General features: G+C 40.0%; 2 protein-coding genes across 2 annotated transcripts; both read right to left on the bottom strand.

Moving 5' to 3' along the window:
* Positions 1-912: 912 nt before the first annotated feature.
* Positions 913-1,776, bottom strand: LOC147639946 (nicotinamide adenine dinucleotide transporter 1, chloroplastic-like). The gene is made up of 2 exons (XM_086775539.1): positions 1,606-1,776; positions 913-1,496 (listed from the first exon to the last, which is right to left on the bottom strand). The coding sequence occupies exons 1-2, from the start codon at positions 1,681-1,683 to the stop codon at positions 1,179-1,181; spliced, it is 396 nt and encodes a 131-aa protein (XP_086631665.1). The 5' UTR covers positions 1,684-1,776; the 3' UTR covers positions 913-1,178.
* Positions 1,777-15,844: 14,068 nt separating this feature from the next.
* On the bottom strand, positions 15,845-16,757 carry LOC147639945 (nicotinamide adenine dinucleotide transporter 1, chloroplastic-like). The gene is made up of 2 exons (XM_086775534.1): positions 16,668-16,757; positions 15,845-16,558 (listed from the first exon to the last, which is right to left on the bottom strand). The coding sequence occupies exons 1-2, from the start codon at positions 16,743-16,745 to the stop codon at positions 16,238-16,240; spliced, it is 399 nt and encodes a 132-aa protein (XP_086631660.1). The 5' UTR covers positions 16,746-16,757; the 3' UTR covers positions 15,845-16,237.
* Positions 16,758-17,324: the final 567 nt, after the last annotated feature.

Below are 17,324 nucleotides of genomic sequence, written 5' to 3'. Positions count from 1 at the left end.
TCTGAGAAGTCTTATTTTCTTATGTAATACTAGGCCATTCATCATCTTTGGTGCTGGTGTCTTAAGCAAGTTTTCCAACCAGCCATAAGAGAGCCATTGAAAACTAGGGATGCAGAGATACTATGCTATGTCCATGGAACACCAGCTTATGGCATGACCTACACTACAAATAAAACTCTTCGTGAGCTTTATGACTCAAACAAGGTTGGTGATTTGGACACCAGTGTGACAAGCTATTGCTTCACACTTAGTTCAAGATATATTCCTTGGATTAGCAAGAGATACTCTAGTATCACATTACGTTATTGTTGATCATATATTTGCTTTGCAAAGAGAAAACAAACACCTTATAAGCTTGGCTGGATGAATTCATAAGCACAAGACAACAATGTTATAGCCATAACTCAAATACTCTATAATGAGTTGATGTAACTAAACACTAAGTTGAATGTGTGCATCAGCACAAAGCATTTCATCATTCATGCAAATTTGTGGATATTTCCTCTGGTTCATCAGGAGCCATGAACATAAGCATGGAGGTAAATAAAACCAGTTATGCTTTGTGTAGAAATGTGCCAAGCATTAGAAAAAGTGATACAAATCAACCCATTCACATAAGAGTCGTTCAATAAGACCAAAACACCATATTAAAGACACGTGCTGAGCAATATACATGTGTTTTGCTGTCCCTCTTTACCTGGACAACACCAATGCCAGATGCAAACTGTCTTTTGATCTTAATGCAGACTTACGACCCAATGTCAGAAGAACACTGCTTATCTAGAAGAAAATAAGGATTATAAAAAATACACACGGCATGGGTCAAGCAACTTGGCTTGATGCAATCCACGACCTGCTTCCCGGCCATGAGTACATGATGTTCTTTCTCCGTTTTGTTTGGAAAAGATAAGTTGCCAATAATTTTGTTGGCTGTGCTAAATCAATATAATGCAAAAATTTCCTGCTTGGCTTATCACAGCAGAGCTCAATAGCCCTCAACCCCCTCTAAAGAGTTAGCTAACACCAGTTGCAGTTTTATAATGATGTACACACATGTTGTGATGTGACCCTGGTAGATCTTGCACACCCCAAAAATGGGCATGAAACTTTCAGGTGTGAAAAGGGTTATTACTGGCTCGAGGCATGCAAGTGATCTTTTTGACGCAAAGGCAAAGGCTTCACTTTTGCAGATGCAGAGCTCCCTTCTCCAGTGCGACTGGTGAAGCGTGCTCAACTCCAGAATAACTCTCTGATGAGTTTGATGTGGGCTGTGATTTAGGTGGAAACATCTTTTCCAGCTTCTTTCGGATGAGCTCGTAACTGGTAAATGTGATCACAGCAGCAGGTGTCGTCCTCATGAGATTAGTTGCACAGCCACTATAAAAACCTGCAATGCCTTCTTTCAGGTAAACCTTTCTGACGCAATCAATGACACCTTTGTACCGAACTTCTGCATACTTGGAGTGGCTTTGCTCTTGCAGTCTAGATCTTACAACCTGAGTAATGATTCGAGGAAATAACTCGTTATGTTTGCAGCACTTTGGATATGCCAGTGTTCGCTTAAAATTGAAAAATTCAAACATTGCTTGGAAAAGGATGGTTTACCTCATGAGGATAAGTTAGAGTTGATGCTATGATCTTGGATATTGATGATGCCAGAGCAACATCTCCACTGCTTAGCATTCCTGAACTGATTCCCTCTGATTAGCAGAAAAGGAGAAATTAGCAAATCCTTCCAAAAAATAAACAGCTTTATGATTTTCTGAAAAAGCTTTATAGCAGCAGACTACCTTCCAAAACATTTTGCATTGGATGACTACTTATTTCAAGAAACTGCGTTCAGGAAAACTGTTACTTCTCACTCTCATAGGTACGAAGGTAGCTACACACATACATATGTATGTATGTATTTTAGCTACTCTCACTAACCCTCTTAACCCAAACATGCTTTTAAAAAATTTAGTTTGCTCGCTTTCAACAAAATAGAGTGCCTCCTGTGCTGGGTTCTCCTGCTCCCACCCTTTCCCAAGGCATGTGAATCTCCACTTTTGGAGGTGGCCATTTGAAATTGATATTGAACCTTTCACCATGCACAGCTTTTGGGGTCTAAGGCTTGCCAAAACCCTGGGTAAAATCAAGAATACCAACTAGGCTTGTCAAAGAGAATGATTGGGTATTGCTGAAATTCGAGAAAGCAAGACTTGAAAAGAGGCCTGGCAAAGAGGGTGCATACCCTAGCTTACAACCAGGTACTATGGGCCTTTTCAAGTGATCAAGAAGATCAATGAAGTGGCTTTCAAGTTGACATTGCCTAGTCATTGGCACATACACAATGCTTTTCATGTGAGTCTCCTTCGCAAGTATGTAGAGCCAGAGCCCGGTGAACCGGTTATTAAGGATCCACAAGAAGTGGATGAGCTTGAGAAAATTTTGCAATCAGAACAGATTGTGTCTCACAAGGAACGCAAGCTTGCTACAGGCAAAGTTGTCAGGTGTTACCTTGTAAAGTTCAAGAACTTCCTATTCATTTCAGCCATCAACGATCGTGATTTTACAATTTCTCTTCAACGAAAAACAAGTAGTCATCATGGATTTTCAAGACAAGATTGTGGGATGGGGCATTACAAAGAAACAATCTGTATGAGCTTTCAACACTCATATTGCGAGCAGGGTGTGGAAGCTAGCACATTGTGGCATGATAACTTTAGCCATATTGACCCTTGAACTCTTCTACAAATTCAAAAGAAGGGAATGATGTTGGATCTTTCCTTCAATCGTTGCCATACTAGAAAATTACGAAGCCTACATGATGGACAAGTAGCACCCACAACCCTTTTTGCAAGATGTCTGATACTAAGTCTACATTTCCTCTACAACTCATTCATGCACATCTCTGTGGGAAGATACAAACAATGGATTTAAGAGGTGCTTTCTCCACCTTGTCTTTTATTTCCTCAAGAAAGCTTTTGCATAGTTCAAGATTGCAATGGTCAAAACATGAAGGTGAAGAAGCTAAGGATAGATCACCAAGTCGGATTTTGTTGGTAAGAGTAGCATTCAACGATATAATGGAGTTGTCAAGCCCAAAAAATGGGACAATTGTTGTGGAGATGGCTCAAAGTATGCTCAATGAGAAGGGTCTTCTAAGCTCTTTTTGGGCCGAAGCAGTGAACACAACAGTTTACATGCTCAATAGAAGTTTGCAAAGAGAGGTCTTTCAAATTCTTTTCGGGCCGAAGAAGTGAACACAAAAGTTTACATCCTTAATAGAAGTGCAACAAGGATGGATGACAAGAAGTATATACACAAGTAACAAGCCTTCACTTTCTCATTTCAAAGTCGGACAGATCACCAAGTCGGATTTTGTTGGTAAGAGAGTAGCATTCAATGGCATAGCTTACTATGGAGCTGTCAAGCCCAAAAAATTGGACAATTGTTGTGGAGACGGCTCAAAGTATGCTCATGATGAGGGTTTTCTAAGCTCTTCTTGGGCCGAAGCAATGAACACAACAATTTACATGCTCAATAGAAGTTTGCAAAGAGAGGTCTTTCAAATTCTTTTTGGGCCCAAGCAATGAACACAACAGTTTACATCCTCAATATAAGTGCAACAAAGCCAATGGATGACAACAAGTATATACACAAGTAACAAGCCTTCACTTTCTCATTTCAAAGTGTTTGGTTGTGATTGCACAGTTGTGCCTTCTATGGCGGTTGGGTCAAAGCTTTCTATGGAGGAAATTTTACCACTCGTAGATGAGAGCTCTGAGAAGTCTTATTTTCTTATGTAATACTAGGCCATTCATCATCTTTGGTGCTGGTGTCTTAAGCAAGTTTTCCAACCAGCCATAAGAGAGCCATTGAAAACTAGGGATGCAGAGATACTATGCTATGTCCATGGAACACCAGCTTATGGCATGACCTACACTACAAATAAAACTCTTCGTGAGCTTTATGACTCAAACAAGGTTGGTGATTTGGACACCAGTGTGACAAGCTATTGCTTCACACTTAGTTCAAGATATATTCCTTGGATTAGCAAGAGATACTCTAGTATCACATTACGTTATTGTTGATCATATATTTGCTTTGCAAAGAGAAAACAAACACCTTATAAGCTTGGCTGGATGAATTCATAAGCACAAGACAACAATGTTATAGCCATAACTCAAATACTCTATAATGAGTTGATGTAACTAAACACTAAGTTGAATGTGTGCATCAGCACAAAGCATTTCATCATTCATGCAAATTTGTGGATATTTCCTCTGGTTCATCAGGAGCCATGAACATAAGCATGGAGGTAAATAAAACCAGTTATGCTTTGTGTAGAAATGTGCCAAGCATTAGAAAAAGTGATACAAATCAACCCATTCACATAAGAGTCGTTCAATAAGACCAAAACACCATATTAAAGACACGTGCTGAGCAATATACATGTGTTTTGCTGTCCCTCTTTACCTAGACAACACCAATGCCAGATGCAAACTGTCTTTTGATCTTAATGCAGACTTACGACCCAATGTCAGAAGAACACTGCTTATCTAGAAGAAAATAAGGATTATAAAAAATACACACGACATGGGTCAAGCAACTTGGCTTGATGCAATCCATGACCTGCTTCCCGGCCATGAGTACATGATGTTCTTTCTCCGTTTTGTTTGGAAAAAATAAGTTGCCAATAATTTTGTTGGCTGTGCTAAATCAATATAATGCAAAAATTTCCTACTTGGCTTATCACAGCAAAGCTCAATAGCCCTCAACCCCCTCTAAAGAGTTAGCTAACACCAGTTGCAGTTTTATAATGATGTACACACATGTTGTGATGTGACCCTGGTAGATCTTGCACACCCCAAAAAATGGGCATGAAACTTTCAGGTGTGAAAAGGGTTATTACTGGCTCGAGGCATGCAAGTGATCTTTTTGACGCAAAGGCAAAGGCTTCACTTTTGCAGATGCAGAGCTCCCTTCTCCAGTGCGACTGGTGAAGCGTGCTCAACTCCAGAATAACTCTCTGATGAGTTTGATGTGGGCTGTGATTTAGGTGGAAACATCTTTTCCAGCTTCTTTCGGATGAGCTCGTAACTGGTAAATGTGATCACAGCAGCAGCAGGTGCCGTCCTCATGAGATTAGTTGCACAGCCACTATAAAAACCTGCAATGCCTTCTTTCAGGTAAACCTTTCTGACGTAATCAATGACACCTTTGTACCGAACTTCTGCATACTTGGAGTGGCTTTGCTCTTGCAGTCTAGATCTTACAACCTGAGTAATGATTCGAGGAAATAACTGGTTATGTTTGCAGCACTTTGGATATGCCAGTGTTCGCTTAAAATTGAAAAATTCAAACATTGCTTGGAAAAGGATGGTTTACCTCATGAGGATAAGTTAGAGTTGATGCTATGATCTTGGATATTGATGATGCCAGAGCAACATCTCCACTGCTTAGCATTCCTGAACTGATTCCCTCTGATTAGCAGAAAAGGAGAAATTAGCAAATCCTTCCAAAAAATAAACAGCTTTATGATTTTCTGAAAAAGCTTTATAGCAGCAGACTACCTTCCAAAACATTTTGCATTGTTATTTCAAGAAACTACATTCAGGAAAATTGTTACTTCTCACTCTCATAGGTACGAAGGTAGCTACACACATACATATGTATGTATGTATTTTAGCTACTCTCACTAACCCTCTTAACCCAAACATGCTTTTAAAAAATTTAGTTTGCTCGCTTTCAACAAAATAGACTGCCTCCTGTGCTGGGTTCTCCTGCTCCCACCCTTTCCCAAGGCATGTGAATCTCCACTTTTGGAGGTGGCCATTTGAAATTGATATTGACCCTTTCACCATGCACAGCTTTTGGGGTCTAAGGCTTGCCAAAACCCTGGGTAAAATCAAGAATACCAACTAGGCTTGTCAAAGAGAATGATTGGGTGTTGCTGAAATTCGAGAAAGCAAGACTTGAAAAGAGGCCTGGCAAAGAGGGTGCATACCCTAGCTTACAACCAGGTACTATGGGCCTTTTCAAGTGATCAAGAAGATCAATGAAGTGGCTTTCAAGTTGACATTGCCTAGTCATTGGCACATACACAATGCTTTTCATGTGAGTCTCCTTCGCAAGTATGTAGAGCCAGAGCCCGATGAACCGGTTATTAAGGATCCACAAGAAGTGGATGAGCTTGAGAAAATTTTGCAATCAGAACAGATTGTGTCTCACAAGGAACGCAAGCTTGCTACAGGCAAAGTTGTCAGGTGTTACCTTGTAAAGTTGAAGAACTTCCTATTCATTTCAGCCATCAACGATCGTGATTTTACAATTTCTCTTCAACGAAAAACAAGTAGTCATCATGGATTTTCAAGACAAGATTGTGGGATGGGGCATTACAAAGAAACAATCTGTATGAGCTTTCAACACTCATATTGCGAGCAGGGTGTGGAAGCTAGCACATTGTGGCATGATAACTTTAGCCATATTGACCCTTGAACTCTTCTACAAATTCAAAAGAAGGGAATGATGTTGGATCTTTCCTTCAATCGTTGCCATACTAGAAAATTACGAAGCCTACATGATGGACAAGTAGCACCCACAACCCTTTTTGCAAGATGTCTGATACTGAGTCTACATTTCCTCTACAACTCATTCATGCACATCTCTGTGGGAAGATACAAACAATGGATTTAAGAGGTGCTTTCTCCACCTTGTCTTTTATTTCCTCAAGAAAGCTTTTGCATAGTTCAAGATTGCAATGGTCAAAACATGAAGGTGAAGAAGCTAAGGATAGATCACCAAGTCGGATTTTGTTGGTAAGAGTAGCATTCAACGATATAATGGAGTTGTTAAGCCCAAAAAATGGGACAATTGTTGTGGAGATGGCTCAAAGTATGCTCAATGAGAAGGGTCTTCTAAGCTCTTTTTGGGCCGAAGCAGTGAACACAACAGTTTACATGCTCAATAGAAGTTTGCAAAGAGAGGTCTTTCAAATTCTTTTCGGGCCGAAGAAGTGAACACAAAAGTTTACATCCTTAATAGAAGTGCAACAAGGATGGATGACAAGAAGTATATACACAAGTAACAAGCCTTCACTTTCTCATTTCAAAGTCGGACAGATCACCAAGTCGGATTTTGTTGGTAAGAGAGTAGCATTCAATGGCATAGCTTACTATGGAGCTGTCAAGCCCAAAAAATTGGACAATTGTTGTGGAGACGGCTCAAAGTATGCTCATGATGAGGGTTTTCTAAGCTCTTCTTGGGCCGAAGCAATGAACACAACAATTTACATGCTCAATAGAAGTTTGCAAAGAGAGGTCTTTCAAATTCTTTTTGGGCCCAAGCAATGAACACAACAGTTTACATCCTCAATATAAGTGCAACAAAGCCAATGGATGACAACAAGTATATACACAAGTAACAAGCCTTCACTTTCTCATTTCAAAGTGTTTGGTTGTGATTGCACAGTTGTGCCTTCTATGGCGGTTGGGTCAAAGCTTTCTATGGAGGAAATTTTACCACTCGTAGATGAGAGCTCTGAGAAGTCTTATTTTCTTATGTAATACTAGGCCATTCATCATCTTTGGTGCTGGTGTCTTAAGCAAGTTTTCCAACCAGCCATAAGAGAGCCATTGAAAACTAGGGATGCAGAGATACTATGCTATGTCCATGGAACACCAGCTTATGGCATGACCTACACTACAAATAAAACTCTTCGTGAGCTTTATGACTCAAACAAGGTTGGTGATTTGGACACCAGTGTGACAAGCTATTGCTTCACACTTAGTTCAAGATATATTCCTTGGATTAGCAAGAGATACTCTAGTATCACATTACGTTATTGTTGATCATATATTTGCTTTGCAAAGAGAAAACAAACACCTTATAAGCTTGGCTGGATGAATTCATAAGCACAAGACAACAATGTTATAGCCATAACTCAAATACTCTATAATGAGTTGATGTAACTAAACACTAAGTTGAATGTGTGCATCAGCACAAAGCATTTCATCATTCATGCAAATTTGTGGATATTTCCTCTGGTTCATCAGGAGCCATGAACATAAGCATGGAGGTAAATAAAACCAGTTATGCTTTGTGTAGAAATGTGCCAAGCATTAGAAAAAGTGATACAAATCAACCCATTCACATAAGAGTCGTTCAATAAGACCAAAACACCATATTAAAGACACGTGCTGAGCAATATACATGTGTTTTGCTGTCCCTCTTTACCTAGACAACACCAATGCCAGATGCAAACTGTCTTTTGATCTTAATGCAGACTTACGACCCAATGTCAGAAGAACACTGCTTATCTAGAAGAAAATAAGGATTATAAAAAATACACACGACATGGGTCAAGCAACTTGGCTTGATGCAATCCATGACCTGCTTCCCGGCCATGAGTACATGATGTTCTTTCTCCGTTTTGTTTGGAAAAAATAAGTTGCCAATAATTTTGTTGGCTGTGCTAAATCAATATAATGCAAAAATTTCCTGCTTGGCTTATCACAGCAAAGCTCAATAGCCCTCAACCCCCTCTAAAGAGTTAGCTAACACCAGTTGCAGTTTTATAATGATGTACACACATGTTGTGATGTGACCCTGGTAGATCTTGCACACCCCAAAAAATGGGCATGAAACTTTCAGGTGTGAAAAGGGTTATTACTGGCTCGAGGCATGCAAGTGATCTTTTTGACGCAAAGGCAAAGGCTTCACTTTTGCAGATGCAGAGCTCCCTTCTCCAGTGCGACTGGTGAAGCGTGCTCAACTCCAGAATAACTCTCTGATGAGTTTGATGTGGGCTGTGATTTAGGTGGAAACATCTTTTCCAGCTTCTTTCGGATGAGCTCGTAACTGGTAAATGTGATCACAGCAGTAGGTGTCGTCCTCATGAGATTAGTTGCACAGCCACTATAAAAACTTGCAATGCCTTCTTTCAGGTAAACCTTTCTGACGCAATCAATGACACCTTTGTACCGAACTTCTGCATACTTGGAGTGGCTTTGCTCTTGCAGTCTAGATCTTACAACCTGAGTAATGATTCGAGGAAATAACTGGTTATGTTTGCAGCACTTTGGATATGCCAGTGTTCGCTTAAAATTGAAAAATTCAAACATTGCTTGGAAAAGGATGGTTTACCTCATGAGGATAAGTTAGAGTTGATGCTATGATCTTGGATATTGATGATGCCAGAGCAACATCTCCACTGCTTAGCATTCCTGAACTGATTCCCTCTGATTAGCAGAAAAGGAGAAATTAGCAAATCCTTCCAAAAAATAAACAGCTTTATGATTTTCTGAAAAAGCTTTATAGCAGCAGACTACCTTCCAAAACATTTTGCATTGGGTGGATGACTACTTATTTCAAGAAACTGCATTCAGGAAAACTGTTACTTCTCACTCTCATAGGTACGAAGGTAGCTACACACATACATATGTATGTATGTATTTTAGCTACTCTCACTAACCCTCTTAACCCAAACATGCTTTTAAAAAATTTAGTTTGCTCGCTTTCAACAAAATAGAGTGCCTCCTGTGCTGGGTTCTCCTGCTCCCACCCTTTCCCAAGGCATGTGAATCTCCACTTTTGGAGGTGGCCATTTGAAATTGATATTGAACCTTTCACCATGCACAGCTTTTGGGGTCTAAGGCTTGCCAAAACCCTGGGTAAAATCAAGAATACCAACTAGGCTTGTCAAAGAGAATGATTGGGTATTGCTGAAATTCGAGAAAGCAAGACTTGAAAAGAGGCCTGGCAAAGAGGGTGGCCCTAGCTTACAACCAGGTACTATGGGCCTTTTCAAGTGAGCAAGAAGATCAATGAAGTGGCTTTCAAGTTGACATTGCCTAGTCATTGGCACATACACAATGCTTTTCATGTGAGTCTCCTTCGCAAGTATGTAGAGCCAGAGCCCGGTGAACCGGTTATTAAGGATCCACAAGAAGTGGATGAGCTTGAGAAAATTTTGCAATCAGAACAGATTGTGTCTCACAAGGAACGCAAGCTTGCTACAGGCAAAGTTGTCAGGTGTTACCTTGTAAAGTTCAAGAACTTCCTATTCATTTCAGCCATCAACGATCGTGATTTTACAATTTCTCTTCAACGAAAAACAAGTAGTCATCATGGATTTTCAAGACAAGATTGTGGGATGGGGCATTACAAAGAAACAATCTGTATGAGCTTTCAACACTCATATTGCGAGCAGGGTGTGGAAGCTAGCACATTGTGGCATGATAACTTTAGCCATATTGACCCTTGAACTCTTCTACAAATTCAAAAGAAGGGAATGATGTTGGATCTTTCCTTCAATCGTTGCCATACTAGAAAATTACGAAGCCTACATGATGGACAAGTAGCACCCACAACCCTTTTTGCAAGATGTCTGATACTAAGTCTACATTTCCTCTACAACTCATTCATGCACATCTCTGTGGGAAGATACAAACAATGGATTTAAGAGGTGCTTTCTCCACCTTGTCTTTTATTTCCTCAAGAAAGCTTTTGCATAGTTCAAGATTGCAATGGTCAAAACATGAAGGTGAAGAAGCTAAGGATAGATCACCAAGTCGGATTTTGTTGGTAAGAGTAGCATTCAACGATATAATGGAGTTGTCAAGCCCAAAAAATGGGACAATTGTTGTGGAGATGGCTCAAAGTATGCTCAATGAGAAGGGTCTTCTAAGCTCTTTTTGGGCCGAAGCAGTGAACACAACAGTTTACATGCTCAATAGAAGTTTGCAAAGAGAGGTCTTTCAAATTCTTTTCGGGCCGAAGAAGTGAACACAAAAGTTTACATCCTTAATAGAAGTGCAACAAGGATGGATGACAAGAAGTATATACACAAGTAACAAGCCTTCACTTTCTCATTTCAAAGTCGGACAGATCACCAAGTCGGATTTTGTTGGTAAGAGAGTAGCATTCAATGGCATAGCTTACTATGGAGCTGTCAAGCCCAAAAAATTGGACAATTGTTGTGGAGACGGCTCAAAGTATGCTCATGATGAGGGTTTTCTAAGCTCTTCTTGGGCCGAAGCAATGAACACAACAATTTACATGCTCAATAGAAGTTTGCAAAGAGAGGTCTTTCAAATTCTTTTTGGGCCCAAGCAATGAACACAACAGTTTACATCCTCAATATAAGTGCAACAAAGCCAATGGATGACAACAAGTATATACACAAGTAACAAGCCTTCACTTTCTCATTTCAAAGTGTTTGGTTGTGATTGCACAGTTGTGCCTTCTATGGCGGTTGGGTCAAAGCTTTCTATGGAGGAAATTTTACCACTCGTAGATGAGAGCTCTGAGAAGTCTTATTTTCTTATGTAATACTAGGCCATTCATCATCTTTGGTGCTGGTGTCTTAAGCAAGTTTTCCAACCAGCCATAATAGAGCCATTGAAAACTAGGGATGCAGAGATACTATGCTATGTCCATGGAACACCAGCTTATGGCATGACCTACACTACAAATAAAACTCTTCGTGAGCTTTATGACTCAAACAAGGTTGGTGATTTGGACACCAGTGTGACAAGCTATTGCTTCACACTTAGTTCAAGATATATTCCTTGGATTAGCAAGAGATACTCTAGTATCACATTACGTTATTGTTGATCATATATTTGCTTTGCAAAGAGAAAACAAACACCTTATAAGCTTGGGTGGATGAATTCATAAGCACAAGACAACAATGTTATAGCCATAACTCAAATACTCTATAATGAGTTGATGTAACTAAACACTAAGTTGAATGTGTGCATCAGCACAAAGCATTTCATCATTCATGCAAATTTGTGGATATTTCCTCTGGTTCATCAGGAGCCATGAACATAAGCATGGAGGTAAATAAAACCAGTTATGCTTTGTGTAGAAATGTGCCAAGCATTAGAAAAAGTGATACAAATCAACCCATTCACATAAGAGTCGTTCAATAAGACCAAAACACCATATTAAAGACACGTGCTGAGCAATATACATGTGTTTTGCTGTCCCTCTTTACCTAGACAACACCAATGCCAGATGCAAACTGTCTTTTGATCTTAATGCAGACTTACGACCCAATGTCAGAAGAACACTGCTTATCTAGAAGAAAATAAGGATTATAAAAAATACACACGACATGGGTCAAGCAACTTGGCTTGATGCAATCCATGACCTGCTTCCCGGCCATGAGTACATGATGTTCTTTCTCCGTTTTGTTTGGAAAAAATAAGTTGCCAATAATTTTGTTGGCTGTGCTAAATCAATATAATGCAAAAATTTCCTGCTTGGCTTATCACAGCAAAGCTCAATAGCCCTCAACCCCCTCTAAAGAGTTAGCTAACACCAGTTGCAGTTTTATAATGATGTACACACATGTTGTGATGTGACCCTGGTAGATCTTGCACACCCCAAAAAATGGGCATGAAACTTTCAGGTGTGAAAAGGGTTATTACTGGCTCGAGGCATGCAAGTGATCTTTTTGACGCAAAGGCAAAGGCTTCACTTTTGCAGATGCAGAGCTCCCTTCTCCAGTGCGACTGGTGAAGCGTGCTCAACTCCAGAATAACTCTCTGATGAGTTTGATGTGGGCTGTGATTTAGGTGGAAACATCTTTTCCAGCTTCTTTCGGATGAGCTCGTAACTGGTAAATGTGATCACAGCAGTAGGTGTCGTCCTCATGAGATTAGTTGCACAGCCACTATAAAAACTTGCAATGCCTTCTTTCAGGTAAACCTTTCTGACGCAATCAATGACACCTTTGTACCGAACTTCTGCATACTTGGAGTGGCTTTGCTCTTGCAGTCTAGATCTTACAACCTGAGTAATGATTCGAGGAAATAACTGGTTATGTTTGCAGCACTTTGGATATGCCAGTGTTCGCTTAAAATTGAAAAATTCAAACATTGCTTGGAAAAGGATGGTTTACCTCATGAGGATAAGTTAGAGTTGATGCTATGATCTTGGATATTGATGATGCCAGAGCAACATCTCCACTGCTTAGCATTCCTGAACTGATTCCCTCTGATTAGCAGAAAAGGAGAAATTAGCAAATCCTTCCAAAAAATAAACAGCTTTATGATTTTCTGAAAAAGCTTTATAGCAGCAGACTACCTTCCAAAACATTTTGCATTGGGTGGATGACTACTTATTTCAAGAAACTGCATTCAGGAAAACTGTTACTTCTCACTCTCATAGGTACGAAGGTAGCTACACACATACATATGTATGTATGTATTTTAGCTACTCTCACTAACCCTCTTAACCCAAACATGCTTTTAAAAAATTTAGTTTGCTCGCTTTCAACAAAATAGAGTGCCTCCTGTGCTGGGTTCTCCTTCTCCCACCCTTTCCCAAGGCATGTGAATCTCCACTTTTGGAGGTGGCCATTTGAAATTGATATTGACCCTTTCACCATGCAGAGCTTTTGGGGTCTAAGGCTTGCCAAAACCCTGGGTAAAATCAAGAATACCAACTAGGCTTGTCAAAGAGAATGATTGGGTATTGCTGAAATTCGAGAAAGCAAGACTTGAAAAGAGGCCTGGCAAAGAGGGTGCATACCCTAGCTTACAACCAGGTACTATGGGCCTTTTCAAGTGATCAAGAAGATCAATGAAGTGGCTTTCAAGTTGACATTGCCTAGTCATTGGCACATACACAATGCTTTTCATGTGAGTCTCCTTCGCAAGTATGTAGAGCCAGAGCCCGGTGAACCGGTTATTAAGGATCCACAAGAAGTGGATGAGCTTGAGAAAATTTTGCAATCAGAACAGATTGTGTCTCACAAGGAACGCAAGCTTGCTACAGGCAAAGTTGTCAGGTGTTGCCTTGTAAAGTTGAAGAACTTCCTATTCATTTCAGCCATCAACGACCGTGATTTTACAATTTCTCTTCAATGAAAAACAAGTAGTCATCATGGATTTTCAAGACAAGATTGTGGGATGGGGCATTACAAAGAAACAATCTGTATGAGCTTTCAACACTCATATTGCGAGCAGGGTGTGGAAGCTAGCACATTGTGGCATGATAACTTTAGCCATATTGACCCTCGAACTCTTCTACAAATTCAAAAGAAGGGAATGATGTTGGATCTTTCCTTCAATCGTTGCCATACTAGAAAATTACGAAGCCTACATGATGGACAAGTAGCACCCACAACCCTTTTTGCAAGATGTCTGATACTGAGTCTACATTTCCTCTACAACTCATTCATGCACATCTCTGTGGGAAGATACAAACAATGGATTTAAGAGGTGCTTTCTCCACCTTGTCTTTTATTTCCTCAAGAAAGCTTTTGCATAGTTCAAGATTGCAATGGTCAAAACATGAAGGTGAAGAAGCTAAGGATAGATCACCAAGTCGGATTTTGTTGGTAAGAGTAGCATTCAACGATATAATGGAGTTGTCAAGCCCAAAAAATGGGACAATTGTTGTGGAGATGGCTCAAAGTATGCTCAATGAGAAGGGTCTTCTAAGCTCTTTTTGGGCCGAAGCAGTGAACACAACAGTTTACATGCTCAATAGAAGTTTGCAAAGAGAGGTCTTTCAAATTCTTTTCGGGCCGAAGAAGTGAACACAAAAGTTTACATCCTTAATAGAAGTGCAACAAGGATGGATGACAAGAAGTATATACACAAGTAACAAGCCTTCACTTTCTCATTTCAAAGTCGGACAGATCACCAAGTCGGATTCTGTTGGTAAGAGAGTAGCATTCAATGGCATAGCTTACTATGGAGCTGTCAAGCCCAAAAAATTGGACAATTGTTGTGGAGACGGCTCAAAGTATGCTCATGATGAGGGTTTTCTAAGCTCTTCTTGGGCCGAAGCAATGAACACAACAATTTACATGCTCAATAGAAGTTTGCAAAGAGAGGTCTTTCAAATTCTTTTTGGGCCCAAGCAATGAACACAACAGTTTACATCCTCAATATAAGTGCAACAAAGCCAATGGATGACAACAAGTATATACACAAGTAACAAGCCTTCACTTTCTCATTTCAAAGTGTTTGGTTGTGATTGCACAGTTGTGCCTTCTATGGCGGTTGGGTCAAAGCTTTCTATGGAGGAAATTTTACCACTCGTAGATGAGAGCTCCGAGAAGTCTTATTTTCTTATGTAATACTAGGCCATTCATCATCTTTGGTGCTGGTGTCTTAAGCAAGTTTTCCAACCAGCCATAAGAGAGCCATTGAAAACTAGGGATGCAGAGATACTATGCTATGTCCATGGAACACCAGCTTATGGCATGACCTACACTACAAATAAAACTCTTCGTGAGCTTTATGACTCAAACAAGGTTGGTGATTTGGACACCAGTGTGACAAGCTATTGCTTCACACTTAGTTCAAGATATATTCCTTGGATTAGCAAGAGATACTCTAGTATCACATTACGTTATTGTTGATCATATATTTGCTTTGCAAAGAGAAAACAAACACCTTATAAGCTTGGCTGGATGAATTCATAAGCACAAGACAACAATGTTATAGCCATAACTCAAATACTCTATAATGAGTTGATGTAACTAAACACTAAGTTGAATGTGTGCATCAGCACAAAGCATTTCATCATTCATGCAAATTTGTGGATATTTCCTCTGGTTCATCAGGAGCCATGAACATAAGCATGGAGGTAAATAAAACCAGTTATGCTTTGTGTAGAAATGTGCCAAGCATTAGAAAAAGTGATACAAATCAACCCATTCACATAAGAGTCGTTCAATAAGACCAAAACACCATATTAAAGACACGTGCTGAGCAATATACATGTGTTTTGCTGTCCCTCTTTACCTAGACAACACCAATGCCAGATGCAAACTGTCTTTTGATCTCAATGCAGACTTACGACCCAATGTCAGAAGAACACTGCTTGTCTAGAAGAAAATGAGGATTATAAATAATACACACAACATGGGTCAAGCAACTTGGCTTGATGCAATCCACGACCTGCTTCCCGGCCATGAGTACATGATGTTCTTTCTCCGTTTTGTTTGGAAAAAATAAGTTGCCAATAATTTTGTTGGCTGTGCTAAATCAATATAATGCAAAAATTTCCTGCTTGGCTTATCACAGCAGAGCTCAATAGCCCTCAACCCCCTCTAAAGAGTTAGCTAACACCAGTTGCAGTTTTATAATGATGTACACACATGTTGTGATGTGACCCTGGTAGATCTTGCACACCCCAAAAAATGGGCATGAAACTTTCAGGTGTGAAAAGGGTTATTACTGGCTCGAGGCATGCAAGTGATCTTTTTGACGCAAAGGCAAAGGCTTCACTTTTGCAGATGCAGAGCTCCCTTCTCCAGTGCGACTGGTGAAGCGTGCTCAACTCCAGAATAACTCTCTGATGAGTTTGATGTGGGCTGTGATTTAGGTGGAAACATCTTTTCCAGCTTCTTTCGGATGAGCTCGTAACTGGTAAATGTGATCACAGCAGCAGCAGGTGCCGTCCTCATGAGATTAGTTGCACAGCCACTATAAAAACCTGCAATGCCTTCTTTCAGGTAAACCTTTCTGACGTAATCAATGACACCTTTGTACCGAACTTCTGCATACTTGGAGTGGCTTTGCTCTTGCAGTCTAGATCTTACAACCTGAGTAATGATTCGAGGAAATAACTGGTTATGTTTGCAGCACTTTGGATATGCCAGTGTTCGCTTAAAATTGAAAAATTCAAACATTGCTTGGAAAAGGATGGTTTACCTCATGAGGATAAGTTAGAGTTGATGCTATGATCTTGGATATTGATGATGCCAGAGCAACATCTCCACTGCTTAGCATTCCTGAACTGATTCCCTCTGATTAGCAGAAAAGGAGAAATTAGCAAATCCTTCCAAAAAATAAACAGCTTTATGATTTTCTGAAAAAGCTTTATAGCAGCAGACTACCTTCCAAAACATTTTGCATTGTTATTTCAAGAAACTACATTCAGGAAAATTGTTACTTCTCACTCTCATAGGTACGAAGGTAGCTACACACATACATATGTATGTATGTATTTTAGCTACTCTCACTAACCCTCTTAACCCAAACATGCTTTTAAAAAATTTAGTTTGCTCGCTTTCAACAAAATAGAGTGCCTCCTGTGCTGGGTTCTCCTGCTCCCACCCTTTCCCAAGGCATGTGAATCTCCACTTTTGGAGGTGGCCATTTGAAATTGATATTGACCCTTTCACCATGCACAGCTTTTGGGGTCTAAGGCTTGCCAAAACCCTGGGTAAAATCAAGAATACCAACTAGGCTTGTCAAAGAGAATGATTGGGTGTTGCTGAAATTCGAGAAAGCAAGACTTGAAAAGAGGCCTGGCAAAGAGGGTGCATACCCTAGCTTACAACCAGGTACTATGGGCCTTTTCAAGTG

Source organism: Cibotium barometz, chromosome 3, assembly GCF_041138505.1.
Source record: "Cibotium barometz isolate CiBa-2024 chromosome 3, ASM4113850v1, whole genome shotgun sequence".
Classification (NCBI taxonomy): domain Eukaryota; kingdom Viridiplantae; phylum Streptophyta; class Polypodiopsida; order Cyatheales; family Cibotiaceae; genus Cibotium; species Cibotium barometz.
Note: the sequence above shows the minus strand (reverse complement) of the source record. Positions and strands in the feature narration are given on the sequence as shown.